This window comes from Henckelia pumila, chromosome 4 (assembly GCF_033568475.1).
Source record: "Henckelia pumila isolate YLH828 chromosome 4, ASM3356847v2, whole genome shotgun sequence".
Taxonomy (NCBI): Eukaryota; Viridiplantae; Streptophyta; class Magnoliopsida; order Lamiales; family Gesneriaceae; genus Henckelia; species Henckelia pumila.
In genome coordinates this window covers 30,341,476-30,361,659 of record NC_133123.1, presented here as the reverse complement: position 1 = coordinate 30,361,659, position 20,184 = coordinate 30,341,476, and the positions used below count along the sequence as shown (strand labels likewise).

At 35.9% G+C, this 20,184-nt stretch overlaps 2 protein-coding genes across 2 annotated transcripts; one reads left to right on the top strand and one right to left on the bottom strand.

The window, feature by feature from the left end:
- The first annotated feature begins 10,541 nt into the window (after positions 1-10,541).
- On the top strand, positions 10,542-11,084 carry LOC140867590 (small polypeptide DEVIL 4-like). Its single transcript, XM_073272658.1, has one exon. The coding sequence runs from the start codon at positions 10,679-10,681 to the stop codon at positions 10,826-10,828; it is 150 nt and encodes a 49-aa protein (XP_073128759.1). The 5' UTR covers positions 10,542-10,678; the 3' UTR covers positions 10,829-11,084.
- A 7,395-nt stretch (positions 11,085-18,479) lies between these two features.
- On the bottom strand, positions 18,480-19,982 carry LOC140860764 (uncharacterized). Its single transcript, XM_073263774.1, has one exon. It carries the CDS (start codon positions 19,980-19,982, stop codon positions 18,480-18,482), a length of 1,503 nt encoding a protein of 500 aa, XP_073119875.1.
- Positions 19,983-20,184: the final 202 nt, after the last annotated feature.

The following is a 20,184-nucleotide window of genomic DNA, read 5'->3' as shown; positions in this document are numbered from 1 at the left end:
TAGTGTTGATCCAGCCCCAGCTAGGCCAGAGGTGGATACCGAGTTGTATACGAATAGTACTATACTATATATAAAATACAAGAACCAAACAGGCCAGGGGTACCTAGTAGGCTAGTACTATATATCAAAGCCATAACTTTACAAAAAGCTTATTATTCTTTCCGTAAAAGCACTTGTTTCAAATAAAATTTATGTGTGGTACAACTTGGAATCAAGGATTACAAGAACCAAACAAGGTAGTAACCGATAATAATTAAAAGTTTGAGCAAAATAATCACAATTCCTATTTTTTATAAAAAAAAAACAACTAATCAAGTGCTTAATATGGAAAATAGTTTTTGGTTATACCCACTAACTTCTTCAATTTTAGGTTAGATCCACAAAGTTTCCAAAATTTCTTTTCGGTATACTAAATTTTAATTTATGACTATTTTGATCCAAATACTGACGTGACACCGAAAAATGTGAAAGAGTGGGTGCCCAGTGAGCCAACTTGTGGCTATGGGCTTTGATGACTCTTTGCACAAACGATCTTTTGTTTAATGTAATTTACACTTTTATTAATGGCAATGACTTTATATTTCTTCATATTGTTATATTATGATATACTATTGTTGTTTTGATAAAGACCTTGAATATACTATAGTGTATGTAAGATGTGGTAGAACATGGGGATGTCTATCATGAAATACATCTTATAGTCACTGTATATTCTAAACTGTTCCTAGTCGATTGAGCCGTCCGATAATAAGGATAAGGATCGCTCGAGTTTGAGACTAGCATTTGCGATGCGGAGTACCACGTTTCATTGGTAGGGAACATGGAGATGTTCGAAGCATGCAAATGGATATTCATAGGATGAATAATCGAACTACCCTATCCGGACTTTTCAAGTGGTTATCACTTATCGAGTGGATTAAGTCCGCGGTTTTGGTTGTACACCATTAGTCCTTACTACTTGAAACATCATGGAGACTCTATATGCTAGTACTGTGCTTTGACTCGTTTACCGACTCTATGGGGGTCATCAGGTGTCGGGATTGGGTACAGTTACAACACATATAGGAGTCGATGCATTGTTGTCAAGGATTCACCACATACTTGCGAGTGTGGATATCCTATGCGATCTGAGGAGATATTAGTGTGACGAATCTCTGGCCAGAGTACTTGATGTGATTTAAGAAATGGTTTCTTAGTAGCACATGCGATGCCACTAATTTGATCTTCAAGATGTATTGCATAGTTATCGAATCTTGAGCGACTCTCGATATACCAATGGTTGTTGATTCGATCGGGATATATGGATGAAGGGACCGTACTGTACGCTAACCAAAATCTACTGGTTCTTGTAGGCACTATCAGTGATACCTAGGGAATCATGGGGCGATGTTGCTAGGCGCTTTACCATGATTCGTTGGGCAAGTCGGAAATCGTTGTTCCGAGTCACAAGGAGTTGTGAGCCCACGGCTAGCTGTATCCCTGAACCATTGAGGGTCACACAGTGTAATTGAGTTTTAATCCCCGTTGAGATAGTTAAATTTAAAGAGTTAAATTTAATGAATAAAGAAGTTGGACTTCTTAAATAAGAGTAAGGGAGTAGGATTTCCTAAAATGACATAGGGATGTACATTTTTGGAAACCACTGAATTCGGATTCAGGAAAATTTATCTTGACTTTAAAATGTGCAGAAATGGTTTCTGTGCACATTGGTAAAATCGGTTTATCAATCGGAGTCACGATGAATTTTATATTAATTTTTGAACATGCGGGCTTTGCTTGTCGGGCCTCAACTTATGACTAATGGGCCCTAAGGTGTTAGTGGCCTGCATTATAAATAAGTTATTGCAGTACAGAAATTACAAGACAACTGGTCATAATTTGAGAGACAGAAAATCGAAAACCCTAGCTCTCTCTCAAAAGAATTCGGCCGCCCCCCTCCCTTCTCTGCGTGAGAAATTCCGGTCTGTGATTTTGAATTGCAGTCTGGAATAGCGAATCAAATTTGTTTATTCTCTTCGTAGAAAACTTCTGATAGATTTTCTAGTGCAATCTATCAGAGGGATTAAACCTCCATTCGTGGACCTGATTGAAGGAGTTCATCAGTTCCTGGGAGAGACAACAAGAGCAGAGAAATCTGTTGGAGTCCAATAATCTCGCTTCGAGATTGAAGGTAAAATTTAATAATAGTTATTTAATTTTACACACACTTATAATTTAATCGTTAAACGGTTGATACCCACACTATGGAATTGTTCCATAATAAAAATTTTAAACTTCCGCTGCACCGGGTATCAATCGTGATTGATCTGAACGCCAGTTTTCCAACAGTGGTATCAGAGCCAGGTTGCTCAGATCAAACGATTAAATTAATCGATTGTACAAAAATTTTTGAGTCTTGGTTTTTTAAAACAAAATAAATATTTTAAATAAAAAAATTTTTTTTTTTTTTTTTCCGGGCAAAACCCGGGCAGCGATTGGATCGCTGCCCGGTGGGGCAGCGACGGTCGCGGCCCCGGGCGGCGCACGGCGCCGCCCAAAGGGGGCGCACAGCGCCGCCCAGGGGCGGCGCTCAGCGCCGCCAGGGCAGCGCTCGGCGCTGCCCAGCGCAGCGCACGGCGCCGCCCAGGGGCGACGCTCGGCGCCGCCCAGGGCAGCGCACGGCGCCGCCCAGGGGCGGCGCCAGGCGCCGCCAGGGCAGCGATTGTCGCTGCCCTAAAGGGGCAGCCGGGCTGCCCCGGCCCGCGCCCACGGGTGCGGGCCGGCCCGGGAGTGTCCCGGGCGGCCCGCGGGAAAAAATTATTTTTTTTTATTATTTAAATTAATTTTAATGTGTTAAAATTTTATTTTTGGTCCGGTCAAAAATTGTTTTTGATTGGTTCACGAGGCATCGGATCGAATTGTTCGAGTCCGAAAATTTTAAAATTGATTTTTGGATTAATTTGAATTTTTGGAAAATTTTAATATTTTATCCTTAAATTGAATTTTGAAATCAATTATTTTTGGTACAATTGATGATAAGATTTGATCTTATGTATATATTAAATAAAATATGATTTTATCTATAAAATTAGATTCTGTAGATAAAATATGATTTTATTTAATAAAAGGTAAAATATGATTTTATATGTAAAATATGATTTTATATATAAAATATGATTTTATCCTGTTTAAATTTAAATTGCCATATGCATGATATCCAATAAATTAATTTTGAATTAAATGTTATTGGATAAGGATGATCGATTGCCATGACCAATTTTGTAGGTGTATGTTAGGAATTTACATTTGTTTTATTGTTGTTGGTTTTATTAATGGGCCTGGTTTATGGCCCAATATGAATGTCATATGTAATAAAAGTGGGCTTGGTTTATGGCCCGTTCCCACCCCTAAAATGTATCCCCTACTTGTCATTGCTATTTATTGTAAATACATTAGATTTAGTGGGAGATCAAGATTTGAAGATGGTGGGCCCAGCAGACAATAAAGACGAAGAAATGTAAATTGGAAGCTAATGTAATAGGATTGCATTGCATACTGCATATTACCTAGGATTGGACTAAGACTCGTGATTGGCAACCACGAGTCAATTAGAAATGGAATCGATCATCCTATATATATAATATATGATATTATGATTGTATGCATGTTTTAGACATAATTGCGTGAATCCGGCAAGCATGCAATAATTTGAAATTGATGAGACAAATTTTTATAATTAAAAATCCCTCATTTTAAATATGATTTAAAATTGATATCAAGATAAATAAAGGAAATTTAAATTTGTTTAAATATTCCTACCTTCCATCAACGGTCAATGTATGAGATGCTACCCGCGGATACGGTCCGGCTCATATTATTGGGGGGGCCCGTCCGTCGGAAAGCTGTACATTGGATCGAAAAATGTTGTAAGTTGGGTGGAACTCCCATGGGATCGACTCATATTATTGGGGGATCCACATGGCGACCGTCCATCACAACTTAATATTGATGGGTCATCTTGACATGTCACTATAAACGGCGTCATATTATTGGGCCCTTATTGGACATGAGGTAAAAACATGGGGGTTGCTTTGGAAGCAATTGGGCTCTACCTTTTGAGAATTATGGTTGACTGATATTATTCGGGACCATAAGTTTGTCAATTGGACTCCATGTTCTCACTAAGGAAAAAGTTTCCCGTTTTCACTAGAGGGTAGTGAAATCGTTAAAATAGTGGGAGTGAGATTCATAAAATTAAATTCGCCTATTTTATGTCTTAGTAAATTGCTTAAACAATCATTGATATATGTCTGTTTTTCTTTTCAGTATTTCATACAATGAATTCGCGTAATCCATTATTCTCGATCCTCGAACAAAACAAGTTGACTGGCGCAAACTATACGGAATGGTTCCGGAAGTTGAAGATTGTCTTGACTTCGGAGAAGATGCTCTACGTGTTAGAGAAATCACCTCCGAAGGAAGCACCAGCTGACGTAAGTCCGGAGGAATTGGCCAAACTTGATGCATGGTGGGACCATGACATCAAGACCAAATGCTATATGCAAGCCTCGATGTCTGATGAACTCCAGAGGCGATTTGAGGACACCGTGAATGCTGCTGACATTCACGCTCAACTCAAGGAACTTTTTGGGGCTCAATCGAGGGCTGAAAGGTTCGCTACTGTTAAGGAGCTAATGACGTGTCGCATGCGTGAAGGGACTTCGGTCCGTGATCATGGGGTACGAGTGATTTGGCTCATACAGAAGTTAGCAACTCTTGATTTGGTGTTGGAGCATGAACTCAACGTGGATTTACTGCTTCTGTCTCTTCCTTCTTCGTTTGACGGATTTGTGGTAAATTTTAATATGAACAAGATAGAGGCCACCCTTGAAGAGATGGTCAATATGCTTGTGACATATGAATCCACACTAAAGAAGGATAAACCAGCTTTCTTGGTGGGCTCCTCATCTTCTGCTAAGAAGGGGCCAAGTACGAAGGGTAAGAAACGTTCTGCCCCACCCAAGAAAGTCGAACCCGAGAAGAAGCACAAGACAAAGGCTTCAAACAATGGAAAATCCAAGGATGTTTGCCATTACTGCAAGAAGCCCGGTCATTGGAAGCGCAACTGCAAGGAATATCTAGAGCAGTTGGGAACTGCAAAGGGTATGTTCTATATTGAAATAAACATTTCACTTAATACTACTTCTTGGGTATTGGATACCGGATGTGGATCTCACATTTGCAATGATTTGCAGGTGATGACAAGAAGTCGCAGGCTTAGAATGGGTGAGACCCAGCTGAGGCTCGGGAATGGTTCCAGAGTTGAAGCTACAGCCATTGGAGATGTTTGTTTAATTTTGCAGAACGGTTTTAAGTTATTTTTAAGAGATGTTTTGTTTGTTCCGGATTTAATTAAAAACATTATTTCTGTTTCTATGCTAGATAGAGATGGTTATTCTTGCAATTTTGTGAATGAGATTTGCAATATTTACAAGAATGAATGTTTGATTGGAAATGGACAACTTGAAAACGATCTATACAACTTAAAACTAAAAGACGTTCCAATAAATTATGTTGATAAAACGGCGACAACAAACAAAAGGAAAATCGATAGTCAAAACCCGGCAAACCTTTGGCACGCTAGACTAGGTCATATTTCCTCAAGGAGGATGAACAAGCTAGTGGGAGAGGGCATGTTTGATATGTCTGATATTAACTCTCTACCTACTTGTGAATCCTGCCTAAAAGGGAAAATGACTAAATCTCCTTTTAAGGGGAAACCTGAGCGTAGTCAAAATCTGTTGGATTTGATCCATACAGATGTTTGTGGTCCATTTAGAGTTGGGACTCAACATGGCCACACCTACTTCATTACCTTTACTGATGATTATTCAAGGTATGGGTATTTATATTTAATGAAATATAAGTCTGAAGCATTTGAAAAGTTCAAAGAATTCAAGGCTGAAGTAGAAAACAAGCTAGGTAAAAGTATTAAAACACTTCGATCGGATCGAGGTGGAGAATACTTGAGTACCGAGTTTTTGGACTATCTGAAAGAGAATGGGATTCTCTCTCAGTGGACTCCTCCTATGACACCACAGCTTAATGGTGTATCGGAGCGTCGTAATCGAACTTTGTTGGACATGGTTCGATCCATGATGAGCTTCACTGAGCTTCCACCTTCGTTTTGGGGCTATGCGCTTGAAACGGCGGTATTGTTGTTGAACAACGTCCACACTAAAGCAGTGGACAAAACACCATACGAGTTATGGAATGGCAAAGCTCCTAAGTATTCGTACTTGAGGATTTGGGGATGTCCTGCTTACGTGAAGCGGACAGTGGGAGATAAGTTGGATAGTCGATCCAGCTTATGTTATTTTGTAGGGTATCCGAAGAATTCAATCGGATATTATTTCTATTATCCTGCTGAAACAAAGGTGTTTGTTTCTAGGAATGCCACCTTCTTGGAGAAGGAGTTCTTATTGGATAAGAAAGGCGAGATGATGGAACTCGAAGAAGTTCGAGAAGAACCCGAAATACAAAATAACGATCCTACGCCTCAGGAACCATTACTGGACACGCCTGAACCTAGAAGATCCGAGAGGACTTCTAGACCTCCTGTTCGATATGGTCTTCTTCTTGAAGGGGATCAAGATGAACCCGACATTGGATGTGATCCAAGAAACTTCAAGGAAGCAATTTCTGATGCGGATTCAAATTTATGGCTTGAAGCTATGCAGTCAGAATTAGATTCGATGCATACAAACCAAGTTTGGTCTTTAGTAGATCCTCCCGATGGAATTGTTCCAATAGGGTGTAAATGGATCTACAAGAGAAATCTTGGGCCTGATGGTAAGGTATTGACCTACAAGGCGCGATTGGTGGCGAAAGGTTACACTCAAAGACAAGGAGTTGACTATGATGAAACCTTTTCACCAGTTGCAATGTTCAAGTCCATAAGAATCCTTATTGCCATAGCTGCATGGTATGACTATGAGATATGGCAAATGGATGTGAAGACTGCTTTTCTTAATGGAGACATTAAGGAAGAAATCTATATGAGGCAGCCTGAGGGGTTCACATCCATGGGAAGCGAGCATAAGGTATGCAAGCTTCAGAGATCAATTTATGGTCTAAAACAAGCATCAAGAAGTTGGAACCAGAAATTTGATGAAACAATAAAAGATTTTGGTTTCATCAAGAACCCGGAGGAACCGTGCGTGTACAAGAAAGTAGTTAAGGATGCTGTGACATTCTTAGTACTTTATGTTGATGACATCCTACTCATTGGGAATGATGTAGGGATGTTGCAGTCAACAAAGATATGGTTATCAGGTAGATTCTCGATGAAGGATTTGGGTGAGGCATCCTACATTCTTGGGATACAGATCTATAGAGATAGATCTAAGAGAATGATAGGACTCACTCAATCAACCTACATCGACACCATATTGAAACGGTTTTCAATGGATGGGTCCAAGAGAGGACATCTACCCATGTGTCATGGAGTTTCTTTATCCAAGTCTATGTGTCCCAAGACTGATGCAGAGATAGAGAATATGACACATGTACCATATGCGTCAGCTATAGGTAGTATCATGTATGGGATGATATCTACCAGACCGGATGTAGCATTTGCTCTGAGTGTCACGAGCAGATATCAGGCTAATCCTGGTCAAATGCATTGGAAAGCCGTGAAGGACATTCTTAAGTACTTACGAAGGACTAAGAATATGTTCATGGTATATGGAGGACGAGATCTGAAATTGGAAGGCTATACCGACTCTAGCTTCCAAAGTGACGTGGATGACTCGAAGTCAACCTCTGGATTTGTGTTCATGCTCAATGGCGGTGCTGTCTCTTGGAAGAGTTCCAAGCAGGACACCACAGCGGATTCCACCACTGAGGCTGAATACATTGCAGCATCAGCTGCTGCTAAAGAGGCCGTTTGGATGAGGAAGTTCGTCCAAGAGTTGGGCGTCATTCCTGAATTTGTTGGTCCAGTCCCGGTGTACTGTGACAACACGGGTGCCGTTGCTCAAGCAAAGGAACCAAGGTCTCATCAAAGATCCAAACACGTACTGAGGAAATACCACATCATCCGGGAGATTGTGGAAAGAGGAGACATCACTGTCGAACGAGTGGCCTCTGCAGACAATATCGCTGATCCGCTTACTAAGCCCTTGCCAGGACCATTGTTTGACAAACATCGCGAAGCAATGGGTCTACGTAGTATGACTAGTTGGCTATAGGGCAAGTGGGATATTAAAAGAGTGGGTGCCCAGTGAGCCAACTTGTGGCTATGGGCTTTGATGACTCTTTGCACAAACGATCTTTTGTTTAATGTAATTTACACTTTTATTAATGGCAATGACTTTATCTTTCTTCATATTATTATATTATGATATACTATTGTTGTTTTGATAAAGACCTTGAATATACTATAGTGTATGTAAGATGTGGTAGAACATGGGGATGTCTATCATGAAATACATCTTATAGTCACTGTATATTCTAAACTGTTCCTAGTCGATTGAGCCGTCCGATAATAAGGATAAGGATCGCTCGAGTTTGAGACTAGCATTTGCGATGCGGAGTACCACGTTTCATTGGTAGGGAACATGGAGATGTTCGAAGCATGCAAATGGATATTCATAGGATGAATAATCGAACTACCCTATCCGGACTTTCCAAGTGGTTATCACTTATCGAGTGGATTAAGTCCGCGGTTTTGGTTGTACACCATTAGTCCTTACTACTTGAAACATCATGGAGACTCTATATGCTAGTACTGTGCTTTGACTCGTTTACCGACTCTATGGGGGTCATCAGGTATCGGGATTGGGTACAGTTACAACACATATAGGAGTCGATGCATTGTTGTCAAGGATTCACCACATACTTGCGAGTGTGGATATCCTATGCGATCTGAGGAGATATTAGTGTGACGAATCTCTGGCCAGAGTACTTGATGTGATTTAAGAAATGGTTTCTTAGTAGCACATGCGATGTCACTAATTTGATCTTCAAGATGTATTGCATAGTTATCGAATCTTGAGCGACTCTCGATATACCAATGGTTGTTGATTCGATCGGGATATATGGATGAAGGGACCGTACTGTACGCTAACCAAAATCTACTGGTTCTTGTAGGCACTATCAGTGATACCTAGGGAATCATGGGGCGATGTTGCTAGGCGCTTTACCATGATTCGTTGGGCAAGTCGGAAATCGTTGTTTCGAGTCACAAGGAGTTGTGAGCCCACGGCTAGCTGTATCCCTGAACCATTGAGGGTCACACAGTGTAATGGAGTTTTAATCCCCGTTGAGATAGTTAAATTTAAAGAGTTAAATTTAATGAATAAAGAAGTTGGACTTCTTAAATAAGAGTAAGGGAGTAGGATTTCCTAAAATGACATAGGGATGTACATTTTTGGAAACCACTGAATTCGGATTCAGGAAAATTTATCTTGACTTTAAAATGTGCAGAAATGGTTTCTGTGCACATTGGTAAAATCGGTTTATCAATCGGAGTCACGATGAATTTTATATTAATTTCTGAACATGCGGGCTTTGCTTGTCGGGCCTCAACTTATGACTAATGGGCCCTAAGGTGTTAGTGGCCTGCATTATAAATAAGTTATTGCAGTACAGAAATTACAAGACAACTGGTCATAATTTGAGAGACAGAAAATCGAAAACCCTAGCTCTCTCTCAAAAGAATTCGGCCGCCCCCCTCCCTTCTCTACGTGAGAAATTCCGGTCTGTGATTTTGAATTGCAGTCTGGAATAGCGAATCAAATTCGTTTATTCTCTTCGTAGAAAACTTCTGATAGATTTTCTAGTGCAATCTATCAGAGGGATTAAACCTTCATTCGTGGACCTGATTGAAGGAGTTCATCAGTTCCTGGGAGAGACAACAAGAGCAGAGAAATCTGTTGGAGTCCAATAATCTTGCTTCGAGATTGAAGGTAAAATTTAATAATAGTTATTTAATTTTACACACACTTATAATTTAATCGTTAAACGGTTGATACCCACACTATGGAATTGTTCCATAATAAAAATTTTAAACTTCCGCTGCACCGGGTATCAATCGTGATTGATCTGAACGCCAGTTTTCCAACAAAATGCTGACTTGTCAAGCTATCACGTGATCAGTAGACCAAAATATATAGCTGAAAATTAAAAGTTAGTGTACCAAAATCAAAAGAAATGTTAATGAACCAAACTTTTATATAATATTTTTATATATAAATATATATTTTTATGGATCCCATATATATATAAAGCTAGCCATTATTAGACATTGAAGTTGAACAAATATAAATAAACATGAAGAGAAACACTGTGGCAGCAAAAATAGAAGGAAATGATATAACCTTAACTGCTTTTAACCCCTTGGGACCGACCAAGTATCCTGGATGATGACCCCTGCACTATTTTCTCTGTAGACAAATGATGTCTCTCACAGCAGAAATGGGCTCTTGGCCACTCTTTTCCCCATTATAAGAACCCCTTTTGCCCTTCATTTCTAACTCAACAAACATCAATTACTTTAATTTGATGCCCCTTTGCCCTCTCCTCTTCATATTTTCATGCAAACTTATGTTAATATAATAACAATAAATATTACTTATATATATACACTTCCACTGATCTTTAACTATTTGGTACCTAGCTAATTGGTTTTGAAGAAATGGGATGTCCACCTTCAATATCAGATCATATCAGAAGATCGAAGAAAAGATTATCAAGCAGAAAATTGAGAAGATTTCTCAAGGAAGAAAGAGGGAGGCTCTACATTATAAGAAGATGCGTGGTGATGCTTATTTGCTGGCGCGATTGATCGCGCATGGATGATTTTATGCTACACAGAGTGAGGGCGACAACAACATTCTTATGCAAATTACGCATTGGTTCTTTGTATACTTGATCATTTAACTATAGTTAATTATCTATATATATATAGGGTTTTTCTCTTAATAATGTCATTTGTAAATACTAAATAGTAATTAAGGTTGTGTTAAGATTTTATAATCATATTATATATGTCATCGGGTCAAATCCCTTTTAATTTTATGTAACTATATATAATATATATGGAGCTGTTTGATCAAGTACTTTTCTCTTTTGTCTTGTGAGGAAATTTTACTATCAATACCATTAAGGGAATCAAGCAGTTTTGTTCATGAACGGTAATTTTTAGTAAAAACTTTTATTTTTGCTTATTGCAATATTAGGGTGGGATGGGGGAACTTCTCGCTTTAACGTGGGTTCGAACTTACATATTTACCTAAAAACATAGAGGTTTATGTGTAAATTAAACAATTTGAAATGATGAAAAGGGCATAAGCAATTGCTAGGTTTTGTTAGTAACAATCAATATTAATAATTCATTTTTTAAAAATGAAATTGCTAAAATAATTTGGACTTACTATTTTTCTGAAAAGCCGATCAAAAAATATTAGAGTACGTATATATATGCTCCCTAGGAAAGGACATTCGTGCGTGTGAATACTTTACCCAAACAGTCGCCAACTCTAATGAATATCAATACTCATTTTATATATTTTTGAAGAAAAATCCCTCATTTTCACATTAGTTGATGCATAAAAATTTTTGTAAAAATGTCTCACATATCACTTTTATGAGACAGATAATTGGGTCACCCATAAACAATATTAATTTTTATTATAAATATGAGCAAGGTTGATCCGTCTCACAGATAAAAAATTCGTGAGACCATTTCACAAAAAAATATATGTTCTATTATACTAAAGATCAGGGGCATATTCTAAAATTGGCTTTTATAAATTGACCGAGTATAATTTTGGTTTGCTAATAATAATTTATTTTTTCTCATTCACTCTAATATTCGTTGCATTAATTCTCAATTTTAATAATATCTAACTTCATGTCGGCTGTCATGCATATTAGTACTTTAATTTAACGAAAGCCGGAGGAATATAAAAAATAATTTGTTGCATTAAATCATGTTTCGAGTAATTAGATAATCAAACCCCACCAAAACCAATTTACAAGAGAATATGAATGTGGAAAAATTAGGATATGATTCCTGTAAGTTGGATAGTTTTGATTTTAATCATGTAACTTATTAAAGATTGCATGTAATTTGTATTTGTATTTGTATTTGTATTTGTATTTGTTTTCATGTAATTTTTATTTGTATTTGTTTTTGTTTGTGGCCCTTATTTTGCCCGAAATTACTCAATTCAATAATGTTGCTTATTTGACATCGATGATCTCCCGCGTGGTTCATATGACAATAATTAAATCTATATTACATATAGTAAAATCTACCTAGCTAATCAAAATGAAAATACTTTTTCATTTTATTTTGAAAATATTGGGCTTCGTTCTTGTCTACTTTCTTGTGTTGTATATGTTAGATAAGGGAGAATCAATGTCAAATATGCAACATTCGTTGGATTTAGTTATTTTGGGGGAAAAACCGAAACACAAAAAAAAAATCAAATTACTGGATGAAAACCAAAATTTGGCAAATTAAAGGATTAAAATCTAAAATTAAAGATGTCAATTTATAGGAACAAAACCAAATTTTCTTATATGCATGTATATATATTAATTTATCACACATTTGCCACATATTAATTATTTTCATGGCAAGACTTAAAACAATTTACATATCACGATTAAATGGGACAGGACAAAGATCCTTATAATTATTAAAGATAGTTATATATCATTATCAAGATTTGACACATCCATATCCTCTTAACACTTATCTTTTTCTTGTTTTTAAAACCTCAATCAGGCCTCTTTTGAGTATGTTAATGTAATATCCATTTATTTTTGGTTGAGCCTAATCCGTAATTTTCTATCGACCATAAAAACTAGATTACAATTAAATTAAAGATCCATACCAAATTTTTTTCATATGTTTCACATTTAAGGTTCCCGATTGAATTATACATTAAAATTGGTGACACATGAATAATATCATGGTACAATCAAAATAGAACAGTGTCCCACCCTATAATTAGCACAAGTGGTGCCTAACCCTTGTCAAAATGTGTTTGTCTAACTGTAAAGATGCTAAGGAGGGTAGTGGAAGATTTCATGGACTTCCAACAATTCGGCCATGAGTTGATGGATCAGTCACAAATACATGTGACCATTCACTTAATTTTGTACCGGTTGAAATTTAAAAAAAAAAAAAAAGAGAAACGAGGCACATAATCGTCTTGAATATATACATGATTTCAAACCTCGCGGATATTTAGATATTTGAATCAACGGTTACAATACTATATATTATCATCTTTCTCGGATCATTGAATGGAACCATCAGAAGCTAATCGCCCTTCGAAATGTGGAGTTAATGAGATCCTACCTTTAAGGTATTGCCCGAATCATGGATCTATCTATATTTTAACACATAAGCATAATCAGGTAATGTTTGGGAGAACTTATAGGAAACACTTTTCTGTTTTTTTTCACAAAATTTCACAAAACTTTAAAATTTTGTGAAAGAAAAGCTGAGAAGTGCTTCCTAAAAGCTCTTCCAAACACTACTTTAATATTAAACAGCTGACGTGACAAATCATTGAACCATTAGATTGACAATTAGAATAAACCTGTAAAGTAGGTTGAACTCTATTTCTAAATGAGTAGTATTTCATGAGGATGGTGTAATTCTTTTTAACATGTAAAGCAAACATTCTTCATAATATACTACTTAATTATGCCATCCAAATTGAACAATAAAGTAATTACATAATTGGCAATTAGACTTTTTCAGTTTGGTCCCTGTGGACTGTGGAGTGACAAATCTTGTGAGGGATATTGGTGTAGGGTAGGGGGCCCCCAAAACTTGTAATGACAAGTGCACACGTGTTAGGGGTTGTGTATGATTGGTGAGGAGAATCCAACAATACTTTGCTAGTGGCTACCTCTTTGTTTTTGGAATTTGTAACATATTCTGATATATTTGGGACGGATTCAATTATCGATCATTATTGATTCTCGAAAATATTTTTACGTGGAAACAAATATGAACTCATAAGTTTAAATTATTATTGGTCGTCGTTAGATGTACAGATAGCTAGGATATTACTTCATCATGGTGTCTCGTTAATTTTGATTTGATGTCAAGATTAGATTTTAGTCTCGTCGACATTGTATGTGTGTATATATATTATATACATATATATATACATAAAGTATTGTGGTTTTTTTTTTTACTATTTGTTTGGTCCCATTTTCATTGGGACGGTAAATTATCACCTAAAATGAGGTGACTTTCCAAGTACCTTTTGAATGAGCAATAAATTTTTGCAATTTTAAAATTGCATTGTAATCACTTTTTTTATTATAATTATTTTTGGAAATGCATTGAAATCAATTTCGGTATGCACAAGAACTCTATATTCGCTGAAAATATATTTGTGTTGTCATATATCTTACCGTTTATATATATATATGATAATTTATTATTATAGCATCATCACATGGTCACTAAATAAAATTGACTTATGCACAGTATAATATAGCATAGATTTACATTTCCTAGCTAGTTCTTACTATATTAATTAATAATCTAAAACTTTATATAATATGTAGTCATAATGGCAAATTAAATTATAGTAGGTATGGTTGACAATGGATTGAATCAATCCAGAACTGATCCGGCCGGTTTAATTGGTTGTAAACTGGACCGAATTCAACATCAATAACGAATTGGATTGAGTTGCTTCAAAATGTATACGGATCCATTTTAATTCAGCATATTTGAGTCCGGAATCGAAACTAGTTCAGGTTGGTTTCATATAAATATAACTAGTAAATAAATTAAGAATTGACATGAAACTTATATCTAATTCATTTAGATATATAATGGTTTTTTCTAAAAAAAAAATGATTCCAATTTGGTATGAATTAGGTCCAATCTGATTTCAATGATTCATTTCAGTTAAATTGAATTTCGACGTTGGATTGGATTACACTCTCAATTCGACAAATTCAAACCCTTATTTTTTCGCATTAAAAAATTAGTATATGTAAAAATAAAAACCTATCAGAAACCAGACTAGATTTTTCAATATTAAATTCAATTTTTAACAGGAATATATATATATATATATATATATAGATAAATGATTATTTGAGTGTGATATTTTCAATGAACGCTTAATAATAGTCACATATCATTTTAAATGGTAGTTTTTAATTGGTGGAACATAAAAAAGACAATTCATATATAAATAGATAAATGATTATTTGAGTGTGATATTTTCAATGAACGCTTAATAATAGTCACATATCATTTTAAATGGTAGTTTTTAATTGGTGGAACATAAAAAAGACAATTCATATATATATATATATATATATATATATATATGGGATAATTCCCAATTTGATCCTTCATTTTAGGTCTCAGTCCTGATTTGGTCCTCCATTTTTACATCGACCCAATTTGATCCTTCCTTTTTCACCATATTTCCGTTATTGATCCTTCCGTCCAGTCAAGTGTTAAAATTAACGAAAATAACCTGCTTAGCCCGATAAAGCTTCTCATCTTACCTATTAAACATGTAAACCCACCTTCCTCGTTTCCTTTTCTCTTAAACGCATGAACCCTAAGTCAGAGTTCGTTCCCTCGAATTTGGCAGCTAAAAAACGTAGTAAGTTTCCTTCTTTCTTTTTTGGTTATTTTTTCAAGTTCTTGGTGATGAACTGGAAATATTTAAGTTTTAGTGGCTTATTCTTCTCGATTCGGTTTTCTTCTTAGCATTTGTTGAAAATTTATTTTTTTTTCTTTTTTGAAAATCGTAGCAATCACACGTTTCTTGTGATCGATTATAAGTTGGTTTTATTCCTTCTTTTCTTAATTTTTCCCCCATGAATAATAACCTGTGTGATTTATTATTTATTATTATTATTTTTAGATGTACGGTTTTTATGTTATTTGTGAGGAGATAAGATCTGTATAAATCATCTTAGATTTTAACATTGAAATATAAATTATGCATTCCAAGAACCAAAAACCTTAAAGACTCAAGTGCACTAATTTTTTTCAACATATACGTATAGAATGAGTATAGTATATGCCACTCACAAATTTTATAATTGTCCATACCAAGATTGGATTGAAGTCACTCACAAATTACATCATGATGGTTAAAAAACAGTGGATTGTTTTCAATTTTTTTTATCAATATTAATGAATTGGACAGATTTTCTATGCTTGTTCAGTGCTACACTAGTGTCAAACTTATTGTTACATATCACATTTAATATAACTGTGATTTTGCGGTGGTATCCTAGTTTGTGTTTTATTTTGAAATTTGTAATTGTGGAATATTTTCTGTTGTTCAGGTTTGGTTGTACTTCGTAAGGTCACTGGTGCTAAAATGGTGAGTCTCAAAATTTAATTTTTGTTCAATTCTTTGAACTAATGTTGATTAAGATTTATTTTTAAATCTAGGGGAAAACATATGTTGTGTTTGTTGGTCGTATACCCGGTATCTATGATAGTTGGGAAGAAGCACATGGTAAAGTGAATACATTTAGTGGTGCTTCCTATAAATCATATTTGAGCAGGAAAACGGCCGTGGAAGCTTTTGATGCATATATGAAGAAAAGGTCGAAACAGTCCGCAGCTTCATTCGCTTCCAGTTACGAGAAATGTTCAACTTCAACTTCCAGTTCTAGGAACGCACCTGAAAAATCTGAAATAATGGCCAAACTGTTGGATGCTCAATTGGCGTTAGCGCGTGAGAATCGCGATCACGCATTACGAGTTGCAAAGATATATGAAGAAATGGAAACAACAATGAAATCCTTCCAGCTGTGAAAGAGGATGATTGAACTTGTTATTGCTAAAATATTAAGCTGTGTTATCGACTAACTTTTTCAATTGATCACTTTGTAAGACATGAATATTTGTGTTTGTGCGTATCTATATATTTATGCTGGTTTGTGTACTCGTATCTACTCATTTGAACACCTTGGTTTTTGATTTCGATTTGATTCGATATAGCTAGTGAAAAAAAGAGTTAATTTGAATATTTGATGGCTAAGCAAGAAGTATCAATTTAGAGTTAATTTGAATATTTGATGGCTAAGCAGGAAGTATCTATTTAGGCCTAAATTGATATGTAGTAATTCATTTAAAATGGAATGGATAGTTTTAATAGAATAATAATGTGTAACAAAAATCATAGGGAATTGTAATCTATATGTTTCTACTGGCTTATTTATTTATTTTTGGAAGAAATATAATAATATAATAATGAATTAATGTATTTTAATGCAATGTAGGTTGGCATGCAAACGTGTAGAGCCAGAAACGAAAGGTAGGCAAAAAGTGTCTTATATTTAGTCAAAGTTGATACTGCATTTCATAAACTGATAATATAGCATAAACTCATATAAATACGGGCACAAACTCAGTAAAAATAGTGAAATCAATGTATTTTCACCACGGTCTAGAGAAGAAATAACATCGTAAAGAGAACAAAAGTAGCCAAAACACAAATTCAACCTAACCAAATCTAAATATTATGGCTGCCCTGCATAATACTTCTAACCAAATCATAAATCTAACCAAAACAAATAATCACCAGTAGCAAAACACAATTCTTCTCATAAAATCCAATAATGGCCATTTCTTGTTGATCGAAGCTTGCGACAAAGTTATTTTCTCCTTTGAGGTTGGTCCAGAGTTAGGCTTTGATACCGATGCCACTGATTGAGATGTTGATTGAACTTGTCTTCTTTGATCATTTGAGGCAGCTCTTAGCCGGGAGATAGTGGTGTAATTTCTACCACCTTTGACAAACACTGGTTTGTGAATTATGGTAGATTGATTCACCTAAAAGAATTTAAATCGTAGATTTAATATTTGAAAAAAAAAATGACAATCAATAACTGGTTTTTGACCAATAGTAGACCGATTCAACTTACATTCACATCACATATTGTGTTCGAGCTTCCTTGAATATGTATCCCAGTAGCACTTGGTTTTCTTACCTATATACAATGTTAAAATAATTTATGAAAAAATAAAGAAAAAGAAACCAACACAATGTGCAAATACATAATAGTTGATATCATGACAAAAACAAATAGTTAGAGGACCAATTCACAGTAGCCAAGCCTCCCAAATATGAAAAGTCTACTGCCTGGAGTAAGCAAATCTATAAGCCCATGAATATTCAACCGATTTTGGAATCAATATGGGGATGCCAATTATTTTTTCAAAAAAAAAAAGAGAAACCAAAAATAATCACAAGTTACCAAAAATAAGAACGTTCAACCATTACAATAATATAGGGTGAAGGAATTCAGTGAAATACCTGTAATTTCTCCCTTGTGTTGATTACTGTATCTATGTCCATTGGTTGGACATTTTTTTGTTGTGAATTTGCCTCTTTTTGTGAATTTGCCTCATTCGTACAAGTCTTTTGATTATGACCTAATCGACCACAACCCTTGCACTTGTTTTGTCTTCATAAAGCTTTCAATTTGGTGCGATTCGAGGCTGGGGGTTCATCAGGTTCCCTTCTTCGCAATTTGGCTGGTCTTCCAGCTTTGTTCTTCTTGTAAACAGGAGGCAGTGGTGGTGGAAAATCACAATCGGGCCACAAATTAGGTCCATTCATTGGTAGTATTGACCTTGAATAACAAATTTTGTAACATTCAGTCGTGTAATAGTGACTTACATAAGTCTCTGCGTCTTCATGCTTGAACCAAAGAGCGCATATTGCATGTTTGCATGGAATACCAGTCAAATCCCAATGTCTACAACTGCAAGATTTTTTTGAAAGGTCGACTGTGTATTGTTCCTGACTGTTTGAGGCCTTAACTTGGAAGTTCATATCATCTGATTTCATGGGAATTTGTTTGGCCCCCTCCAAAAAATTTTTTTGTAAGATGACTCTTATCTTTGGACAGATTCTTGTATTCCACTTTTCGGCCTTCTCACGATTTAACTGAAACCGCAACATCAACAGATTTTTGATTGCTTCAAACATTTCAATTATTGACTTCTCTCTTGCATCTAAAATAAAGCTATTGAAGCATTCACACATATTATTTAACAATATGTCGCATTTGGGGACATTGCTGAAATACGCCTTACTCCAATGATTTTTAGGCTTCTTTGCTAACCACTCGTAAGCATTACGATCAATCTCCTTCAACTCTTGCATCCGTCTACAAAACTCGTCGACTCTAGTTGACTTTGCAGCAGCCCATAAAGCATTTTTAACAGCCACACTTTTGAAACCATCATTCTTCATGTTGGTATGCAAGTGTCTTACACAAAATCTGTGCTCAGCATTCGGAAATAAACTCTCCAAAGCAGGAATCAATCCTTTCTGTTTGTCTGACATAAATGTCCATTCATAATCATTCTCTATCTTTATGTCAGTGGCCAACAACTGCAAAAACCACATCCAAGAATCTTTCGTCTCTCCCTCAACCAATGCATAACATACTGGAAATATGTTATTATTTGCATCTAATCCCACAGGAGACAACAACTTTCCCCCAGTCCTTGATTTAAGAAAGCAACCATCAATGCCAATCACGGGCCTACAACTATCTTGGTAACCAAACTTACAAGTAGAAAAGCAAACATACATCCTTTGAAACCTCGGTCTACCTTCATCACCAGTTAACTTCAAAATCATAGAGGCATCTCTATCAGTCCTTTTCAACTCAGCACAATAGTTTCTAATTTTACTAAATTGCTCCTCAATACTGCCCTCTGCCAAAGTCAATGCTTTTCTCTTTGCTAAATAAGCCACTTTCATGGTAATATCTGAATTCAGTGATTCACGAACCTGATTCTTGAACTCGACGCTTCCTAACTTAGGATTTGATATGAATTTTTTGGCAAATATTTTTCCTAACCAACTTGAGTTCACGATTTTGTTTTTCAAAAGCCAAAAACATCTATTGTGCTCCTCTTGAAAAGTTTTCACTTGCCAACAACTATCATTGGTCATCATCGATACATGAATTACACATCCACAGTCATTGTTTCTGCATTGCGCCCTAAGCCTTTTGTCATAATTCTTTACAAACTTGACTGACATTCCTCTTTTGATGCAATGAGTCTCAATTGCAAATTTTCTTCTTTCTTTGACTTAAAAATCAGCCCAAGCTTTAATTCTGGGTTTTCAGATTCAGTCACTGGATCAAACATAG

Coding starts and splice junctions, on each gene's coding strand:
- LOC140867590 (XM_073272658.1), top strand. CDS start 10,679: ATGGGATGTCCACCTTCAATATCAGATCATATCAGAAGATCGAAGAAA.
- LOC140860764 (XM_073263774.1), bottom strand. CDS start 19,982: ATGACCAATGATAGTTGTTGGCAAGTGAAAACTTTTCAAGAGGAGCAC.